This window comes from Hylobates moloch, unplaced genomic scaffold (genome assembly GCF_009828535.3).
Source record: "Hylobates moloch isolate HMO894 unplaced genomic scaffold, HMol_V3 SCAFFOLD_23, whole genome shotgun sequence".
Taxonomy (NCBI): domain Eukaryota; kingdom Metazoa; phylum Chordata; class Mammalia; order Primates; family Hylobatidae; genus Hylobates; species Hylobates moloch.
Genome location: NW_026652298.1, coordinates 20,230,672 through 20,252,168, shown reverse-complemented (window position 1 = coordinate 20,252,168; position 21,497 = coordinate 20,230,672). Strand labels below are relative to the sequence as shown.

The following is a 21,497-nucleotide window of genomic DNA, read 5'->3' as shown; positions in this document are numbered from 1 at the left end:
CTGGGTAACAGAGTGAGACTCTGTCTCAAAAAGAAAAAAAAAAAAGAAAAAAGTTAAAATGCTGTCCACTCTCTTGGCTGTCATGCTAAGAGGTACAGCAAGAGATCTCTGGGTTTCATAATTACCATGAAGGACGTCTTTAAGGAACTGTCATCTATCATGCTTAAGAGAAAAGAAACTAGCCAATTAACCCTGGCAGAGTGGTCCTGGAAACTAGGTGCCAGCTATTAACATGAAATGGCAGCTATAAATATACTTGAGGACTAAGGCAGGAGGGTCTCACACAACTATGGTCTTTTTTTGGCAACGGATAATACAGAATTGATTACTCGCCTTTTGAAATAATTCTCCAAAACAGTGGTTCTCAACATTTTTTTCCAACTTGTCTGTATGTATTTATTTACTTGACAAATAAAAATTGTATATATTTGGCCAGGTGTGGTGGCTCACGCCTGTAATCCCAGTACTTTGGGAGGGAGAGGCGGGATCGCTTGAGGCCAAGAGTTCAGGACCAGCCTGGGCAATACAGCAAGACCCCATCTCTTAAAAAAATAATAAAAATTTAAAAAATTAGCTGGGTGTGGTGGCACAAGGCTGGAATCCTAGCTACTTGGGAGGCTGAGGTGGGAGGATCACTTGAACCCAAGAGTTATGAGACTGCAATGAGCTATGATAATAGTGCCACTGTATTCCCACTTAGGTGACAGAGGAAGACCCTGTATCCAAAAAAAACCCCCAAAAAACAGTATATTGTTTTGAAATATGTATACATTACAGAATGGCTAAGCCAAGCTAATTAACATACGCATTACTTCACATACTCATTTTGTGTGGTGAGAGTACATAAAACCTATTCTTTAGGCAATTTTGAAGAATACAATACATTGTCATTAACTATAGTCACTATGTTGTACAGAGAAAATCCCTTGAACTTATTCCATCTTACTGAAATTTTGTATCCTTTGACCAACATCTTGCTAACATCTCAACATTTTGTGTGCCATGATAATGGGACACATGGTATTCAAATGTGTCATTAAATGCCTTGCTCAAGTTCACTCTTTTCTGATCACCTACTATGCAGACCCTGTTCTAGGTGCCGAGAATAAAGAAATGATAAACAGGATATACACCCTGCTCAGAACCCTACTAGGGTTTGTAATCTAGTAGAGCTTAAATTCTGGTGGAGAAGACAGTGAATAAGGCAAGTGAAAAAAATATTAATTTCAGCTATTAGTAAGGTCTATGAAGAGCAAGTAGAGAAGATGGATGGAAGGTAGTCAGGGAAGGCACTGTGAGAAGAGACCTCAGTGAGGTCAAGGAGGGAGCCTCAAGGATAAGAATGCACAATGTTCCAGTTAGAGGCTGTAAGCTCGCCATGGCCGAGGAAGAACATGCAGGTCCAGAGTGAAGTCAGCAAGGGAGAAAGGGGAGATGGCACAACGGGCCCCCTAGGTCAGAGTCAAGGGTCTGGGTTTTCTTCTAAGTGTGAGGGAAAGCCACCAGCGCAGCCCCAGCCAATGGAAAAGCATTTTGAGTCACCAAGGATATTTTAGAATCACAATGTATGTGACTCTAAATTTTCAATTAGCCTCATTTAAAAAAGTAAACAGAAATAGACTAAATTATTTAACCCACTATATCCAAGATGTAATTTCAACATGTAATCCATATAAAAATTAACATACATTGCATTCTTTTTATAACAAGTAATTAAAATCCATCATATATTTTATACTTATAGCACATGTAAATTTGAGTTAGCCACAGTTCAATGACTCCATGTGGCTACCATGCTGGCAATACTACAGGGTTGTAAGTAGGGAACAAGAGAAGTTCGGGTAGAAGCAGGATTAGGTCCTATGTCACTTACTCGAATTTGTCCATTCTACTCCAGAAAACTTACCTATACGTGACTTTTCCATATACAAGCAGGCTAAAAAAAAACCCTTTGCTTTCATCTTTTTTATTTTTGTTTTTATCACCATACTCATGGCTATGATTTATTACAGTGGGAAGTTTTTGTTTTCCTTTAACTGAAACATTAATATATGTTTATTAAAAATAGTCAAATAATACACAAATGTATAAAGTAAAAAGTGAGAATTTTTAATAATTCTACCCCCAAAGATAAAGTGATTTAGTGTATATCTTTCCAGTATATATGTATTTATATTTTGTTAAAATGTTAATGTTAATATGTGTCTTTTTTTATGGAACAAAAAAAACAGGATCAAACTATCTGTACCGTTCTGAAACAACCTTTTCTCTGCTTACCAATATATTATGGTCATCTTTCTAATACACAAGTGTCATTAAATAGGGGCAAGCCTAGAGTTAACATGCCCACCATGTACAGAGAAAATTTTGTATAAAAAAAGAGTAAGAGGCAGAAGAACAACTCAGCTTGTTATGTAAGTTCCTAAATATACAAAAATGTACCTGGTGGCCAGCCATGGCCCCAAAATTTAGCAAATGTTTCTGATTATGGGAAACACAGCCTCATGAAAAGCAGTCTAAGCTTACACTCCCCCTAAGTGATATTTCTGTTCTCTCCATGGTATCTGGTAATCAAAATGACTTTATAATGAATGAATGAATTTATGTCTCTAGGTCCTAGTTTCCTTATCTACAAAATGGAAATCTACCTTATCAGGGCTATTGTGAGAAACAAATAAAATGAAACATTTAAAGTACTTAAACACAATGCTGAAGACATAGTAAATATTCAATGAGTAGCTGTAAAAATAATTATTTACTTTTGTTTTTAGGAACAGAAAGTCAGAATATGTGAGGGAAAGTATTTTAGAAATAGAAAAGCACTTCTCAAATGTAGTCTTCAACCAGAAAAATACAAACACAAAATCGAGAGAGAATACAGGTAAAGGATAGGAATGTCAGTCTTTAAATGGAGACTGTCTCAAGCTCTTCTCTATTGAAAGCCCCTAAAAGAGCAGGTGTACAACCCACGTTGATACACATCCAAGGTAGGATCATCTGTACCTATACCTCTTCCACACTTGTTCTATATTACTCCACCCCTCTTCACACAAACTGACTGCAAGGAAACTTAAAAATGCAGAGAAGTGCTCATTCAGCCCCAGCAGCCTTTCTTTGAAAATCTAACGCAGGAATAATGTACATAGAAGAGATGCCTTTTCCAATAACACCAAAAACACACACATTGACAGAGAAAACAATTAGGAAACAATAACCTGGTCTTTCATGAGCTCCACTGCAGATTCCTCAAGATCCAACTCGTAACACAACCTCACAAAAAGCGGTCCAAATTTATACTCCCCCAAAGTGAAATTTTTGTTCTCTGCATGGTACCTGGTAATGAAAATGATTCAATGAGCCAAAAGGTAGGACACAGGAAAAAGGACAGACACAGACTACAGCATGTACTGTGCCAGGTGCTGGGACACAACAGAGAACGAAGTTCTCTCACAGTCTGGAGGGGGAGAAGTGGAGATTTCAGACAATCAGGAATCCTGGAGTGCAGAAGTATACCAATCGTTTAAACAAGTAAACAGAGTTTATAGCAGACTGACATAAAATAAAAGAAACAGAGGAAAAACGTATGTTGTAATCATTCTCTAAATTTAGAAACAACCCTGAGACTGAGTGTGAGCACACCTTAGGAAACGGCAGGAGTCTGGCAGCATCTGTAAGTGCATCAGAATGGGCCCACCCAGAGGAGAACAAGGGAAAGAAGTGGGGGTGATGCTCTGTGCCACTGTATTCCCGCTTAGGTGACAGAGCAAGACCCTGAAGTAATGAGTATGTTAATTAGCTTGGCTTAGCCATTCTGTAATGTATACATATTTCAAAACAATATACTGTTTTTTGGGGGGTTTTTTTGGAGGCTGGCTTCATCCTCATATAGGATGGCAGACAACCAACAGTCACACTGACAATTTACAGCAACTCTCTGTTTTTCTAAGCTTGGGAAAGGTACACAGGGGCTATGACCACCTGGCTAAACAAATTAAATGTGGTTTTGAATGTTTAAGTTTTAGGAAAAGGTTAATCTCAAAGACAAGGATGTCTTCAATGATGTCTTCTAAATCTTCTGTTGAGATTTCTACAGGCAGCCAGTCTGCCAGTCAGAACTGCATATCACTACTGCAAATTTACTTTCAATAACCAACTCTTTTGCTTTAGACACCAAGAGGACAATATGTGACAAAATCAACACCTCATGATCACACGTAAATCAGATTTTAGAAACATTTATTCATTAAGAATCTTCATATTCATATTTCTTTTAGATTTGGATTCATATAATGAGCGAATCTAAAATACCTTGGGGAGAAGCACTGACGACAAAACAGGATACTTTTTACCTTCTGCTAAAAATTATCGAAGAGTCAGAGTAGTATTACGCTAGTCTATTCTAAATGCATATACTACAATGATACCATAATAGAACGATGAGGTGTACTTTGATACATTTCATTATCCACTTATAGAGGTTACAAATAGGCCGGGTGCAGTGGCTCACGCCTGTAATCCCAGCACTTAGGGAGGCCGAGACGGGCGGATTACGAGGTCAGGAGATCGAGACCATCCTGGCTAACATGGTGAAACCCCGTCTCTACTGAAAATACAAAAAAAAAAAAAATTAGCTGGGCATGGTGGCTGATGCCTGTAGTCCCAGCTACTTGGGAGGCTGAGGCAGGAGAATGGTGTGAACCCAGGAGGCGGAGCTTGCAGTGAGCCGAGATCGCGCCCCTGCACTCCAGCCTGGGCGACAGAGCGAGACTCCATCTCAAAAAAAAAAAAAAGAAGTTAAAAAAAAAAAAAAAAAAAAAAAAAAAAGAAGTTACAAATAATATTCATTGCTTCATTACAACACTTATAAATTAAGTTTTTGGAAGACAATATAGGATAGTGGTTAAGGGTTTTTAGGCTCTGAATCCAAACTGATCATTCAAATCCTAGCTCTTCTACTTGTGTGACGATGAGCAAATTAATTAACTACTCTGTGCTTCCATCTCCTCATCTGTAAAATGGAAGGAAGAAGAGAATCCAACTCAGTTTTTTTTGTGAAGATTAAATGAGATGATGTGCCTGGCATACAAGTCTTCAACATATAAATCTTTATAAAAAGTAAGGCATGCTAAGGAAAACATCTTCAAAAATCAACATATTTCAGTCAATATTCTCATGAGAAACTTGTGCCAGATTAAAAGCAAAAGAAAGCAAAAACAAGTTTCTGATTTGACATTAACATGCTAAATGACAGTCGCATTAATAAAAGTGCTAGAAAGTCACTGAGATAACGAATTGCCTGCTGGACAAGAAATGTTCAAGAGGATCTAAAATCCCTCAATAAACCAAACAACATTTGGTCAACATAACGAGGGTATTAAGATGCTCCCCATTTTGGGCTCAATAAAAAGCTTATGTTTCAGCTCATGACTCTCCTTTCCCAGCCACGGGCTGCCTAACTCAGGGAGAAAAAGAACATGTTGGTTGAACCTTGGGCGGACTGATCTTTAACTCCTACATACTCCCACCATTATTTCTAGAACCAGGGGACCTCCGACTCCTACCCATCCTTCCACTTGTCCAGCTGTCTACAAGTAGAGAAGGAAAAGGTCAGCAACTGGGTAGAGATTTATTAGCAACAGTAAAGGAATTGAGTCATACTTTGAATATTTATGATAAAAATAAGAGTAGAAAGAGTGTTCAGAATATTTATCTCATTTTACTACTCTTATAAACGTTGAATAGCTTTGTGTAATAAAATGAGAGGAAAACATGCCAAAGGGAAATGATTTAACTTTCTGAAACTGAAATACAGAATTAAGTTTGTAGATACAGTGTGACTTTAAATTGGCATAACACTTTTGGAAAATAACCTGACAGTTACATATTGATAAACTTTAAAAAGTTCATACCCCCGATCCCCAAAAGGAAACAAAGAGTAAGTTTTATGCAGCGATTTTCTCATCATGGCATTATTTATACTGGCGAAATATTAGAAAAAACTTCAATGTCCAACAATATGGGCATAGTTGATGAAAATACCTAACGTGTAATAAATACTATATTGCCATTAAACTATGATTCCTAAAGATATGATTAACATGAAAATATTCATATTTAGAAAATAATTATACAGCAATAACTATAACAATGTAAAGCAAAATCTACCAAAACAATGAAATCTTTACATCTGTGAAAAAAAAAAAACAACACAAAAATATTAACAGTGGTTTCTTAGATGGGAGCAACAGGCCCCAAAGATGGCTGCCATCAATTTCTTCCCTCTCTGTATGTGCATGTGGCTCCATCCATCCAGAGGTAGAATCCTTTTCCCCTCCCCTTGACTTTGGTCTGGCCAGGCAACTTGCCTTAACTAAGAGAAGCCATGCCAATTCTGGGCAGCTCTGTCATGCCTGGCAGCTCCCATCTTGGCTGTGGGCCAGTACAGCTCAAACCAACAAATGAATAATGAGGCACTCCAGAAAGACAGGGAGAGGCCACATGGAGGAGCAATGAGGCATCACAAACTCAAGAGAGGCCTTCTTGGACCATGTAGTACAGCCCAGCTACCAGCTGACTGCAGATGAGTGAGTGGCTTCATCTGACACCAACCAAGAACTGCTCAGTGGAGATGGGCCTGAATTCCTGATCCCAGGATTATGAGAAATAATAAATAGTCACTGTGTTAAGCCATTAAGTTCTGGTGTGGTTTGTTATACAATAACAGACAACTGAAACAGCAGAATCTGTGATACATTACTTCTCTCTACTTTTTGGTGTTTTTCAATTTTTCAATGAATTTTTTAATTTTTACTTAAAAAAGACATTTTTTTCATGTTCTAAAATTAATGTCCACTGTAGACAAGTTTGAGAAATCAGAAAAATATACATTTAGATAAACAAAAAATACATAATCCATAATTCCCAGAGAACCAGTTAACTTTTGGTAGAGAATCTTCCAGTATTCTTTATATGATTATCTTGTATTTCTCTCTATAAATGTACATATAAATGCAGGTTCATATATAGAAACAGATCTTTTAAAAATGGAAAGCAGGGCTGGGCGTGGTGGCTCATGCCTGCAATCCCAGCCTTTGGGAGGCTGAGGTGGGTGGATCACTTGAGTCCAGGAGTTCGAGACCAGCCTGGCCAACTAGGCGAAACCCACTCTCTACTAAAAATACAAAAATTAGCCGGGTGTGGTGGCAGGCACCTGTAACCCCAGCTACTTGGGAGACTGAGGCAGGAGAACTGCTTGAACCTGGAGGTGGAGGTTGCCATTGAGCTGAAAGATCGCGCCACTGTACTCCAGCCTGGGCAACAGATCGAGACTTCATCTCAAAAAAAAAAAAAAGAAAATAGTTTAAAAAAAATGCAAAAGAGCAATGAACTTAATTTCAGAAATGAAGTCTGTTGATTTGATGTCACACTGCTCCCTGGTAAGCGAAGCCTTTGCTGGCTTTCCCAGTGGCAGGCTATGCTTACATGCGAGTTCTTTCTGACATGGGAAACTTTAATAATGGATCAGAAAGGTATAGCAGGACTGGAGGAGGGAAAATAGGAGTCCACCGAAAGGATTTAGGTGAGAGACATTAAAGCCTGAACTAAGACACTGCTAACGGAGAGAGAGAGAGGAAGGCTGGAGCTGAGGGAGATACCAAGGAAGTGGAACAAAGAGGATTTCTTACCCTATCAGGAAAGAGAGGCAAATGACATGAGAGTAAAGAGGCTCCAAAATATCTGTCCTGAGTGACTAGCCAGGGAGAAGGAAAACAGAAGAAGAGGAGTGAATTTGTACATAATGAATTTGAAGGCCTAGGGTATACGTCAGTGATAGGCTGGTAACTTCTTTAGACATAAAATATCTGCTTTTCTATCCTTAGCACCCAGCATATAGTAGGAACCCAGTAAGTGTGTGCTCCATAAGTGAATGTAAGTGTCTGGAGTTCAAGGTAGGCATCTGAACAAGAGATCTGGAAGTCACTGGTATAGAGGTGGCAACATCTTCGAAGTGGATGAGACTGCTCATAGAAAGGAACAGAGTAAGAAGAGATAAGGGTGGCAACATTCTAAGGAAATGCCTCACCTGTAAATGACATTTTTAGCCAGCTCCACATGGTCCCGGGACTCACACAAATGAAGTAAGGTTATCAACTCCCCCTTCAAGATGAGCTTGTTCTGGGTCAGTTTCTCTTTCAAGTTTCTAAAATACGTTTCTGGAAGAAAGCACAGTATGGTGACCATCACTCAGGCTGACTGGGAGTATAAGGAGTCTGACTTCAGGAAGATGGGGAAGCCCAACGCTGGCTCACTGCAGAGGGACACTGAGAGGGGTTCAGGAACACACAGCTGCCATCACTGGCCAATTTCCTCTAGAACAGTGTCAGCAGATGGCATCTGTCACAGGAGGCAGGGACATGGGCACAGGGCAGGCCCCCTCAAGACTCTCTAAAATAAAATCTGTGGGGTAAGAGCTCAAGAATTGGCATTTTTGATTCCCTAGGTGATCCTCTAGTATACTAAAGTTTGAGAATTACTGTTCCAGAGGCTTGGCTCAAATAACTGAATCTCTAGGTGACTCATGAGAAAAAGAAAGAAAATGTAGTCAGACACCCAAACCGTCAATTGGCAGAGACCAAACGGGAAAACTAAAAAGAAAATGTGAGTTGAAGGTAGGTTTGTCCACAATGGTGGACCCACATGACTCATGTTTCTTTCATTTGATTCAACTTTACCTCTTTTTCATTCCTCTTGGTCTCTTTTTACTCAGCCGTTAGAAGGCATGCCAAAGTACTATGTAATGGGCAGGGGGGGAAAACAGTCCTCCAAACAGCAGCAAACAGTTTTTCAGTGACAGAATTGTTTCGATGTCATCACCGTCTATCATTCTCCCTTGTCTTTGTATCTGATCAACCGTGGGGACAAAAACCAAAAGGAGGCACCTCTTCTTGGCATCAATAAGGGGCTTTATTCCCACCAAAATGTGGAGTGAAAAGCAAAGCAGGCACCAACCAAGCATCTGCTTTCCAGAAGGCAGAACTGTTGTCAGTATCAGAAGCTGCCAGGAAATAGCTATAGGATTTGTTCCAAGGCCCAGAGCTTTGAAGGAATGCTGCTGAAAGGAGAGGCACAAATACATCTAAAACACAAGAACTAGAAGCAGAGGCACTTTCTCAATTTAAAAGACCTACTAGGTTTGAGATAATGCAGTGGCTCTTCCAATTTTTATTTGCAGAACCACGTAACAGTTAAAGGCTCTAGAGATAGAAGGACCTGGGCTGAAATCGAAGCTCGGCCACTTGCATTCTGATGGAGACCCTTGTCTCTGAGACTTGATTCCTCATGTGTAAAGTAAGGATCGTGGTACCTTCCTCACGGGGTTACCTGAGATGATATATGTAAAGCATTTGCCATATGGTAACTGCCAGTAAATAGAAACATTATTGTTCTCATTTTCATTCCTTGTGTCACCTGTTAGATCTAAGAGGATTTAGTCTATTAAATATTTCTAAGCAACTTCCAGTCTAAAAAGTCTCAAGTCATCAAAGAGATGACATTACATCTTGTACTTCCTAATCCTCCTTAATAAACCTTAAGAGGCCGGGTGCAGTGGCTCAGGCCTGTAATCCCAGCACTTTGGGAGGCCGAGGTGGGCAGATCATTTGAGGTCAGTAGTTTGAAACCAGCCTCTCCACCATGGTGAAACCTCGTCTCTACCAAAAATACAAAAAGTAGCCAGGTGTGGTGGTGCACACCTGTAATCCCAGCTACTGGGAAGGCTGAGGCACAAGAATTGCTTGAACCTGGGAGGCAGAGGTTGCAATGAGCTGAGATCATGCCACTGCACTCCAACCGGGGTGACAGAGCGAGACTCCGTCTCAGAAAAACAAAAAACAAAAAACAAAAAACAGCACCTTAAGAATCCAGTATTTCAACAGATATAACTTGTGTTTTAAAACAAATCAATCAACATTTGTTTATTATATGATCATACTCAGAAGTATCCTTCTTTGTGTGTGAGACACCAAGAAGGGTAAGTAATAGTTCCTGCCCTCGAAGAACTTAAAGCGTTTTGGGGAGGGCAGGCTAAATTTATACAAAGATACCTGAAAACAATGATGGAGGAGGTGACACATGAATACTATAAACATAATAGGACTCTTCTGTCCTGTTACGACACGTATTACAACTCAGAGTGGACAGAAGAGTCCTGTTACAACCTTTATTATTATGACTCAGAACAGACCAGGTTGGTGAAAGTGGAGGGGTACCAGTGAGAAAGGAAAGGGCTGAATCAGGTTGGAGAAATGGAGGAGGGGGGCATTCTAGGTAAGGGAATCAGCATGAGCAACAGAACAGAACTGGGAATGAAAGGTGTGGAGGGAAAAGCCGTGACTAGTCAACCAGAAACCACCCTAGAAAGGGCGGAGTCCATCACGGGAGAGCCAGGATGCCAGAGAGATGAGTATGTTAATAGTGTGGTATACAACAGAGTACCACTGTGGGCTCTCAGAATGTTGAAAGGTTGACAGGACTTTAAACATATCAGTCTGACAATAGAGCAGATTGGCACTGATTATATTAATTGCCTTTCAGAACATGTACACAACTGCCACAGCCTTATGAAGACTATGACAACTGGAAATCACAACTGGATGACATGAAGCCCTAACTGCAAACCTCACACAGATCTAAAATACCTGGGGTAGAAAGAAAAGACTGAAGTGAAATCTAGATTAAGCCTACTCCACTGGGGATAAATATATTCCCCCCATTCCAAAGGTTTATTTTTTTGCCCCCTATATGGTATTATATAATAGTATGATTAGTGGAGCAGCAAGAGAACACTGATTTCTGGAGGACTGAATTGTGAGGGAATGGAGGCAGAAAGTACCAGGATGGGTGCAGTGGCTCATGCCTGTACTTTAGGAGACTGAGGCGGGATACTAGCCTGAGCCCGGGAGTTCAAGACCAGCCTAGGCAACACAGTGAGACCATCTCTACAAAAAAAAATTAAAAATTAAAAATTAGGCGGCATGGTGGCACTGTAGTCCTAGTTACTCAGGAGGCTAAAGCAGAAGGATTGCTTGAATCCAAGAGTTTGAGGCTAGAGTGAGCTATGATGGTGCCAACTGCACTGCAGCCTAGGTGACAGAGCGAGACTGTCTCTTAAAAAACAAACCAAAACAAAGAGAATGTTAATGTGTTAATCAGGAGCTCACAAACATCTGGCAGTAAGAAGAAGGAGAGCTGGGTCTATGGCTGAAAAAGTCAGTAGGGACACCAAGAGTTATTAAAAAAAAAAAAAGGAAAAGTCTTAGATGTGTTCATAAAGGAAGATCAAGGGGGGTATATCCATAACCCCCAGGGACCACTGCTGCATCCACACACAATAAAAGGTATGAAATGCTGGGAAGAACTCTATGTGCAGGAGGGAGAGAATGAATGCAACAAGATTTCTCAGACGCTGAAAGAGAAAAAGACCTAGGGTGGTGTTCTTGTTTTTAGCTTTTTATAACAAAAATTTTCAAACATACCCAAGAAATGAAAGAACAGGATAATAATCCCCCTCACTAAGTACCATTACCCAGCCTCAATCATTATCAGTATTTTGCTAATTATGTTTCTTCTACTCTACAATCCTCAAACACACTGGATTTTTTTTCAAAGCAAATCCCAGATTTATCTTTTTTTTGAGACAGGGTCTCACTCTGTCACCCAGGTTGGAGTGCAGTGGTGTGATCATGGCTTACTGCACCTTAGACCTCCCAGGCTCAAGCAATCCTCCCACCTCAGCCCCTGGAGTAGCTGTGACTACAGGCATGCACCACCACGCCCAACTAACGTTAAAAAAATTTGTAGAGATGAGGTCTATGCTGCTCAGGCTGATCTCAAACTCCCTGGCTCAAGCAGTCCTCCTGCCTTGGCCTCCCAAAGTGCTGGAGTTACAGGCATGAGCCATCATGCCCAGCCAAATCCTAGGTTTGGTAGTCAGGTTTCTCTTGTTTTTTAAGAAATTTTTGATCCTACTGATTTTTCTAGCACAGAGTGAAAAATACCAAATGTATCATCACACATAGAACTGTTTTGTTTCATTTGATTTCATTTATATATAGATACGTTTGTGTGTACTGAGATGCAACATAAAATGCATTTTTCACTCAAGGTTACATCAAAAAGTTTGAAAGCCAATCATCTGAAGTTCTTAAACTTTATTGTGCATATGAATGATCTAGGGCCTTTCTATCTGCATTTCTATCAACCACCCAATAGATGCTGATGCCGCTGGTCCTCAAACCACACTTTAGCGGCACAGATCTAGACAAGACCAATTGCAGCACTAGCTTTAATATTTCTTTGAGATCATAAGAGAAGGAATAAGAGGAGAGCTGTAGACATTGTAGCAGCAAAGTATGAGATGCAAGATAAATATGAGTTCACTATGAAACTAACAATAAATGGTCTCAACTTTTTCTAAGGCATAATAAAGTCACTGAAGGAGACACTGAATAGGGATAAAGACAGAGAAACTTAAATGACAGATAAATGACAGAATTGACAAAATAGATTCTGTTACCTTTAGTGCCAGAAAGATTACATGCAACAGCCACTTTCTTTTGTTGAAATTCTTTTAATTTCACCACATTATCTGTAAGTAGGTATCTTTTAGCTAAAAATCAGAGAAGGAAAAAAGTAAAGTCATTTTGACTGTTTTAGAAGTTAGCAAATAACACGATAGAGCTTGATTGCCTCTAACATCTATTATAAATAATCCATTAGACAGGTACAAATATGACTGTACAAATTGTACAAATACAAATCCTGGGAAAAACCATTTCTGAACTACTAGAGAATGCAAATCCTCAGCAAAACAGGTTTTATTTGTGTGTGTGAAAGAAGCTAGTGATTAACCATAGCTAGTGATAAACCTGTGTGGGGACTGGTTGACAGGAAGTTGGGATTTGAAGTACAAATGGGCATTTGCCATCTGGTTAAAGGGTATCAAGGGCATTTAAAAAAAGCTAATAACATTTAAATGCAAAACAGGCATAGTTAGTTTTGGTTTATCCAGGGAGAAGCACAGAGTAGTGGAAAAAGCTGCAGCGTGACCACTGAACTCCCAGTTTTGTCCTCTGTGAAATGAGGGTTAAGGTTAAGACCTCTCAGATGTGGACTCAAAATATATTTGAGATACATGGAAATCATTAATCACAGCTTAGTAGATTTGGGAAACATCATCCTTTCTTTAGGATCCTTGGCTGTGCATGTCATAAAACGGATGAAGCGTGGCCGAAGAATCACGCACTAACAGAGTTCTGTGAGCTGCAGTAACAAGGTAACAATAAAAGTTGCTATTTATTTACAGAAAGGCAGTCCAGTGAAGTGGTTAGGAGCAGGTTTCTATTGTTGGGTATGTTCAAATCCCACCTCTAACAGTTCCCTCTGACCTTGGCAAATTACTTAACCTTGTTCCTCCTCTGTAAATGGAGAAAAGAATAGTACTTCTCTTGCTGGGTGTTGTCTAGAGAAAAGGGATTAATGTATGTAAAATACATTAAAGTAATGCCTGACAAACATTTTTACTATCACTCACTAGCATCTTCAGATTTAACTCTTTTCATAGAGATGTTAGAGGATAGTTTTGAAAAATGAAGAAAAGTGCCGAAAGTCTTTTAGATTGTTAGCAGAACTGAGACTCCATAAGACCTCTGCTTCCAAACTCTGCAGATAACAAAAAGGCCGGGCGCGGTGACTCACTCCTATAATCCCAGCACTTTGGGAGGCCGAGGCGGGTGGACTACGAGGTCAGGAGTTCGAAACCAGCCTGGCCAATATAGTGAAACCCGTCTCTACTAAAAATACAAAAAATTACCCGGGCGTGGTGGCGCACGACTGTAGTCCCAACTACTCGGGAAGCTGAGGCAGGAGAATCGCTTGAACCTGGGAGGCGGAGGTTGCAGTGAGCCGAGATCGCGCCACCGCACTCCAGCTTGGGCGGCAGAGCGAGACCTCGTCTCAAAAAAAAAAAAAAAAAAAAAGTCACCCAAGGCGGGAGGGATGTTCCTGAAGACCAACATCGCCCCATCTGAGGGAGCGCTACAGCCCCAAGGTCAAGACCCCAGCAGTCCTTCGATTTGCAGGCACTGGGGGTATCCACGACCCACAGGGGTCACCACTGCACCCACGTGCAACTAGAGGGCGAGGGTGCGCTCCAGGCCAGTGAGTGACTTAGGAGCTGTGGCTGCTCCACAGAGATGCTAGCTGGGGTCTAACACTCCCTTCTCTCCCATCCCTCCCCTCCTTCCCTAGGCTAAGGCCGCGGATACCTCCGAGAGGGCAGCGGCATCTGACAGAGCCGGAGCCTCCCACCCCAGGATACACCAAAATCTGCAGCGCCTGCAGGAGAACTCGATTCGAGGGCCGAAGTGCAGCAGCCATGCTGTCTCGGACCATACCAACTACTGGAACCGGGGCGAGGAGGCGGAGCGTCGGTCCCGTCTCCGAGGGCGACAAACGGGATTCGTCCAATTCTGGGCGCCCCGAGAGGTCGAGCTGTAACCCCGCCCCTTCCTCTGTCCGTAACCCGTTGGCTGTTCCTTTTGGTACGCTCCAAGATGGCTGCCTCCATAGTGCGGCGCGGGATTCTCCTGGCGCGGCAAGTGGTTCTTCCTCAGCTCTCTCCTGCAGGTTGGCGGGACAGCTTCATTAGGCCCCTGATTATTCTGTTCTTTGGGTGAAGGGAGCGGTGGGCTTTCAAGAGGAGAGGAAATGTTTCTGGAATCTGATTTCTAGGGACGCCATTTGGGGTGTTTGGTAGTGCAGAAGAAGGAAACAAGGTATCTGATCCGTTTCCTTCCCTAAAATAACAGTATGTGCCTGTCCAAAGGTACGAAGAGCAGTGGAAGGTTATATAGCATGAGGGAATTTGCGTATGATTCGCCAGATTTATGTGTTGGGGTGGTCGTGCTTTTGCTGACCACGAAAAACCCACATGTGCGCCGGGCGCGGTGGCCCATGCTTGTGGTCCCAGCACTTTGGGAGCTCGAGGCGGGCGGACCGCCAGGAGTTGGAGACCAGCCTGGCCAACAGGGCGAAACCCCATCTCTACTAAAAAATACAAAGAAATTATCTGGGCGTGGTGGCGCGCGCCTGTAATCCCAGCTACTCGGGGGGCTGAGGCAGGATAATCACTTGAATTTGGGAGGCGGAGGTTGCAGTGAGCAGAGATCGCGCCACTACACTCCAGCCTGGGCAACAGAGCGAGACGCTGTCTCAAAAAAAAAAAAAAGAAAAAGGAAAAACCCAAATGTGTCCATTCCTGGGCCTGGGACATTTTTCTCCCATCTGAGGTTTCTTTAGAGGGACGTCAGATAAACATTTTTCCCACCACCACACATTTAACTGGACCCCTGGTCTTCGTGGAAGAATTTTTCAGTATTAATCTCATTTTATCTGATGACCTTGAGCACAACTTTTGATTGACCTTTCTTTGCTGTAGTTTTCCACGTGTAGATAATAAATGCTAATAGTTACTTGTAAAGTGCTTCGATATCTGAACTAAATGGCAGCCCACTCAAAGCCTGCATAGTGGATCTGATAATGAAAACATTGGAAAAAAGTTTTAAAGTATTTATAGAAGCCAAATTTGCAGTGATTCTAACCACATAATCCAGACAGACATATTTGATAAAAAATGCAATAATCACACTCGATTTTTCCAATGCCGCTTATCTTCCCTTTCCAACCTACCTCCCATCCTCTATTTTTTTAAAAAGCACACACTTCTTTAGGAACAGCCATTAAACGTCAATGTGAAACCTCATAGCTGGCCACCAGTTTTCGGAAGATTAAGTGGCTGACCTGGTGAAAACGTTTAATGTCACACATTAGGCAGTGTTATGCACAATGCTTGACACCTGAGTAAGAATTAGCTATTGTAGCTATTTTCTGTTCATGTGGTTTCCGTGAACAACTACAGACAGAGGGCATTTTGGGAGTCCTGTCTTTCCCCACCATCACCTCCCCAGCATTTTTTTTTTTTTTTTCCGGGTTTCGTTCTTGTTGCCCAGGCTGGAGTGCAATGGCACGATCTGGGCTCACTGCAACCTCTGCCTCCTGGGTTCAAGTGACTCTCCTGCCTCATCCTCCTGAGTAGCTGGGATTACAGGCATGTGCCACCACTCCCAGCTAATTTTGTGTTTTCAGTAGAGACGGGGTTTCTCCATGTTGGTCAGGCTGGTCTGGAACTCCTGACCTCAGGTGATCCACCCACCTCTGCTTCCCAAAGTGCTGGGATTACAGGCGTGAGTCACTGTGCCCAGCTGGCCCAGCCTTTTAATCTCCCAGTTCAGAACTCTCGAGCAATGATCTAGATATTGTCCTTTCTGACTCCAGAATGTAGAAAGGTGATTACTTATGCTAGAATGAAGCATATGCTAGAATGAAGGCATGGAGAATAACAGATAATAAGTAGAGAGTAAGCAAGTCACTGGTATCCAGGAGTACAGTTGGCTTCCTTATCCGAGCATTTTGCATCTGCAGAGTCAACCAACAGCGGATCAAAAATACTACAAAACAAAACAAAAACTGACAATAAAAAATAATACAACAGTAAAATAATACAAAGAAAATACAATATGACAACCACTTACATTGCATTTACATTGTATTAGGTATTATAAGTAATCTAGAGATGACTTAAAGTAGCTTGTCCAACCCTCAGCCCAGGACAGTTTTGAATGTGGCCCAACACAAATTTGTAAACTTACCTAAAATATTAGGAGATTTTTAGCAGTTTTTGTTTTGTTTGCGCATCAGCTATCATTAGTGTTAGTGTAGTTATGTATATGTGGCCCAAGACAGTTGTTCTTCTTCCCTTTGACCAGGGAAGCCAAAAAAATGGACACCCCATACTTAAAGTAATGCAGGAGGATGTTTGTGGGTTATTTGCAAATACTATGCAATTTTATGTAAGAGACTTCTGCATTCTCAGATTTTGGTATTCGAGGGGGTATTCTAGAACCATCCCCCTGGGGCAGGAAAATTGCTTGAACCCTGGAGGCAAAGGTTGCAGTGAGCCAAGATCACGCCACTACACTCCAGCCTGGACAACAGAGAGATACTCCATCTCAAAAAAAATAATAATAATAAATAAAATTAGGCCCGGTGTGGTGGCTCACACCTGTAATCCCAGCACTTTGGGAGGCCGAGGTGGGTGGATCACCTGAGGTCAGGAGTTTGAGACCAGCCTGGCTATCATGGTGAAACCCCGTCTCTACTAAAAATACAAAAAATTATCCAGGCATGGTGGCGGGCGCCTGTAATCCCAGCTACTCGGGAGGCTGAGGCAGGAGAATCACCTGAACCTGGGAGGTGGAAGTTGCAGTGAGCCGAGATCACACCGTTGCACTCCAGCTTGGGCAACGAGCGAAACTCCATCTCAAAAACAAAGAAACAACAAATGAAGTATACAATTCAAAGTTTTTAGTATAAACACAGTTCTGGAGCCATCGTCACAAGCTATTTTAGGACATTTTCATTATCCCAAAAAGAAATTCCATGCCCATTTGCAATTGCTCCCCATTTCTCCTCTAGCTTTCCTGATCCTCACCTTTAGCCCTTAGCAACCGTGAATCTACTTTCTGTCTCTACAGACTTGCCTATTCTGGATCGCTCATATAATGGAATCATATATGTGGTCTTTTGTGACTAGCATCTTTTTTACTTAACATGTTTTCAGGGTTCATCCATGTAGCATGTATCAGTACTTCATTTTTTATTGCCAAATACTATTCCATTGTAAGGGTAGACCACATTTTGTTTATTCATCAATTGATGGATATTTGGGTTGTTTCCACTTTTTGTCCATTATGAATAATACTACTATGAACATTTGTGTACACATTTTCTGTGGACACAAGTTTTCATTTTTCCTGGTTGTAAACCTAGGGGTGGAATTGCTGAGTGATAGAGTAACTCCATGTTAACATTTCGAGGAGCTGCCAAATTCTTTAAAAAGCAGCTGCACTGTTTTATGTTCTCTCCAGTGAGGTATGAGTTTCTGGTTTCTCTGCATCCTCCCCAGCAGCTGTCATTATCTGTTTTTTGATGGTGGTCATTGTAGTATCATTCGTTTCTCCAGGTGATTTTGTTTTGCATTTCTCTAATAGCAAATTATGTTAAGCATCTGTCCTTATGATTATTGGCTATTTGTGTGTGTATACATATATATTTTACTTTTTCTTTTCTTTTTTTTTTTTTCGAAACAGAGTCTCACTCTGTTGCCCAGGCTGGAGTGCAGTGGCATGATCTTGACTCACTGCAACCTCTGCCTCCCGGGCTCGATTGATTCTCCCACCTCAGCCTCCTGAGTAGTTGGGACTACAGGTGCATGCCACCATGGCTGGCTAATTTTTGTGTTTTTTTTTGTAGAAACGGGGTTTCACCATGTTTCCCGGGCTGGTTTTGAACTCCTGAGCTTAAGTGATCCACCCACCTCAGTGTATATGTTTTTAAAGGTATACCTGTTTAAGTCCTTTACCCATCATTCATTTGGGTTGTCTTTTTTTTATTTTTGAGTTGTAAGATTTATTGAAATATTCTTGATCCAAGTCTTGTGTTGGATAAATGTTTTGCAAATATTTTCTCCTGTTCTTTGGGTTGTACTTTCACTTTCCTGAGATTGTACTTTGAAGCACCAAAGTTTTAAATTTTGATGAACTTGCCATTCATTCTTTCTCATTCACTCCTTGAACTCATGTTTGTTAAACACTGCCAAAGGCTAGGCATTGTGCCAGGAGCTAGGAATAGTGGTATGCTATCTTCTATGTTACCTCAGCTTTGGCTTAGTGAGTTTCTTTAATTTATCACTAGGGTGCTGGCTCATTGGGTAAGATACTACTCTTTGCTTTATGTGAAATGATTGAAACCTGTGGATCTAAGATGAAAATGTTTTTAGGCATAATAATTATAAGGCATTTAATTAATGAGTTAAGCAACAGTCAGCAGGTGTTTTTGGTTCTAAGAAGGTGTTCTAGGGCTTGCCTGGATTATAATTTACTAGCAACAGTGGCTCCTAGTCTTAAAGTTATAGGAACAAAATTATCAGCAGTTTTATCCATAAAATTATGGGCATAGCGCAGTGGTATGTGTCTGTAATCCTAACTACTTGAGAGGCTGAGGCAGGAGGATCGCCCAGGAGTTCTAGGCTGTAGTGCACGATACCGATAAAGTGTCCACACGAAGTTTGGCATCGATATGATGATTGACGTTGCAGGAGCAGGGGACTACCAGGTTGCTTCAGGAAGGGTGAACCAGGTTGGAAACTGAGCACATCAAAATTCCTGTGCTGATCAGTAGTGGGATTGTGCCTGTGAATAGCTACTGCATTCCAGCTTGGGCATTATAGCAAGACCCTGTTTATTTTATTTAAAAAATTATTGTGAAAATTCTCAGTTTTTCTGCATCTTCCACTTGTTAGGGGTTGAATGCATTTTGTTCTTCACTGAATTGTCAACTATGCAGTATTGGTTGCTGCACTGTATTAGATTATTTAAAATATATAATCTAGTAGTTGAAAGGATAGCAAAGATATATTTAATAAAACATATAAAATGAACCTCTTGTAAAACCATGCATGTTGAAATAATTGCCTGTTTTCTCAGGTAAAAGATACCTGCTTTCTGCAGCCTATGTAGACAGCCACAAATGGGAAGCAAGAGAAAAAGAACATTATTGCCTTGGTAGGTACCTACTGGACTATTATATGTGTCATTTCAGTCACTCCATATGTCTTCCATCATTTATTCATATAATGTATATATGAAATTATGTTTTTATGATGATTCAATTCAGATAAGCATGTTTTAAGTCTTAAAGAGTTAGACTTTTACACATGGCAAAATCAGTTTTATCCTGTTCATTTCTAATATTTCATTTTTGCCTCCATGATTAGTCTCCTTAGAATATGTGAACAGTTCCTTTCTTCTGTTTTTTGTCCATTTTTGCCATATGGTTTTCATGCAGCCTGTCTGTTTTACAGAATTTCGTATTTTATATTTCGTCCTGTCATATTGTCAGTCTCTTTATTTTCTTAACTCCTCTTGTGGTCTTCAGAGCCCTTTTTGACTCTTCTCTATTTCATTACCAGGTGACAGGTTTGAAGGCAATGTTACAATCTCATGTAAGCTGTTTAGAGAAATAGTTGGTTAACATCTTCCCAGGCTTTGGGCTTGTAATTATACTTTCTTTTCTCCTATTCCCTATGTCATATTACACAGACAACAGCCTTTCTTTTGTAAAATACCAAGCCCCAAAAGAAATCACTGACTCAATGAGCAGTTTTTAAAAATGTGCATACTTTAGACTTTTGGTACTGCCTGCCCTTTGGTGTATATAACATCATCGGAACATTAATAAAGTAAATAGATTGGTGATAGTTTTATGAGACTGATGTAATTTTTAGATCAATTCCTATGCTGATCTAATACATTCCCCCGGATTTCTTTCACTGTGTTTTGGGCTTATGTCAGTTAAGAATAAAGTCCCCTGTGTTTATGGATTTTTCCCATAAGTGCAGGAGACATTGCTGTCTGTAATGGCTACCTTATTGGGATTTTCAAAGATCTCATCCTTTTCTTTACTGATGATGTGATTGCACAAGCGGAGCTGGCTGTGAGCTCTGAGATGGGTGTATGTGCACAGGCCAGCTGAAGCAGAGCTGTGGGAGATCTGAAGATAAGTAATCGCAGCTTCTCCATGAGAAACTTACAGTCTCATTCTTTCTATAAGAGACCCAGGGTAGCCTTCTTACAACAAGTACTTTATCATACTTTTTCTTTTACCATCTTGAAACTAAATTCATAGTTAATATAATCTATCTATACTTACTGTTTTAAAAATCAGTATATGGCTGGGTGCGGTAGCTCACACCTGTAATCCCGGCACTTTGGGAGGCTGAGGCTGGTGGATCACGAGGTCAGGAGTTCGAGACCAACCTGGCCAAGATGATGAAACCCCGTCTCTACTAAAAAATACAAAAATTAGCCAGGTGCAGTGGCAGGCACCTGTAATCCCAGCTACTCCAGAGGCTGAGGCAGGAGAATCGCTTGAACCCGGGAGGCAGAGGTTGCAGTGAGCCAAATCTTGCCACTACACTCTAGCCTGGGCAACAGAGCAAGACAAAAAAAAAAAAAAAAAAAAAAAATCAGTATTATTCCTTCGCCATGATACAGAGGAGAAACAAAGGGGAATTAACTTAAACAATATGTATTTCAATTTGTAAACAAATGTCCAGGCAAAACTACAGTAAGAAACAATGAAGCAGGTAAATATTGCATATAAATGTGGAATAATTACAGACATGGAAGAAGTGTAGATGGGTACAGATGCGGTATACTGGCAAATTCAAATACCAGGAGTGGCAGTATCATAATGACATAATTTTATTTATAGAATGAACAACTCTTGGTAAAGTTCTGATTGATTGAAAGGTATGTCTT

At 40.8% G+C, this 21,497-nt stretch overlaps 2 protein-coding genes across 7 annotated transcripts in view; one reads left to right on the top strand and one right to left on the bottom strand.

Annotated features, from left to right (window-relative positions):
* Nucleotides 1-14,461, bottom strand: part of PTCD2 (pentatricopeptide repeat domain 2) — a 110,829-nt gene extending 96,368 nt beyond the window's left edge. For 2 of the 4 annotated variants that reach the window (XR_009211798.1, XR_009211797.1), the window contains exons 1-4: nucleotides 14,325-14,451; nucleotides 12,575-12,667; nucleotides 8,084-8,213; nucleotides 3,216-3,333 (exon numbers count right to left, since the gene is read on the bottom strand). Coding sequence is in view for 2 of the 4 variants with exons in the window: in XM_032145302.2 (XP_032001193.1) it covers nucleotides 3,216-3,333; nucleotides 8,084-8,213; nucleotides 12,575-12,667; nucleotides 14,325-14,451 (468 nt within the window). In the remaining 2 variants the exon portion in view is untranslated. Of the gene's footprint in view, nucleotides 1-3,215; nucleotides 3,334-8,083; nucleotides 8,214-12,574; nucleotides 12,668-13,463; nucleotides 13,531-14,324 lie in introns of those variants that run through there. The other 2 variants (XM_032145302.2, XM_032145303.2) reach the window with 2 other exon arrangements.
* Nucleotides 14,462-14,593: 132 nt separating this feature from the next.
* Nucleotides 14,594-21,497, top strand: part of MRPS27 (mitochondrial ribosomal protein S27) — a 107,863-nt gene continuing 100,959 nt past the window's right edge. Inside the window, exons 1-2 of one of the 3 annotated variants that reach the window (XM_032145296.2) lie at nucleotides 14,594-14,685; nucleotides 19,662-19,739. In XM_032145296.2, the coding sequence (XP_032001187.1) occupies nucleotides 14,613-14,685; nucleotides 19,662-19,739 (151 nt within the window). In that variant the 5' untranslated portion in view covers nucleotides 14,594-14,612. Of the gene's footprint in view, nucleotides 14,686-19,660; nucleotides 19,740-21,497 lie in introns of those variants that run through there. The other 2 variants (XM_058433920.1, XM_058433921.1) reach the window with 2 other exon arrangements.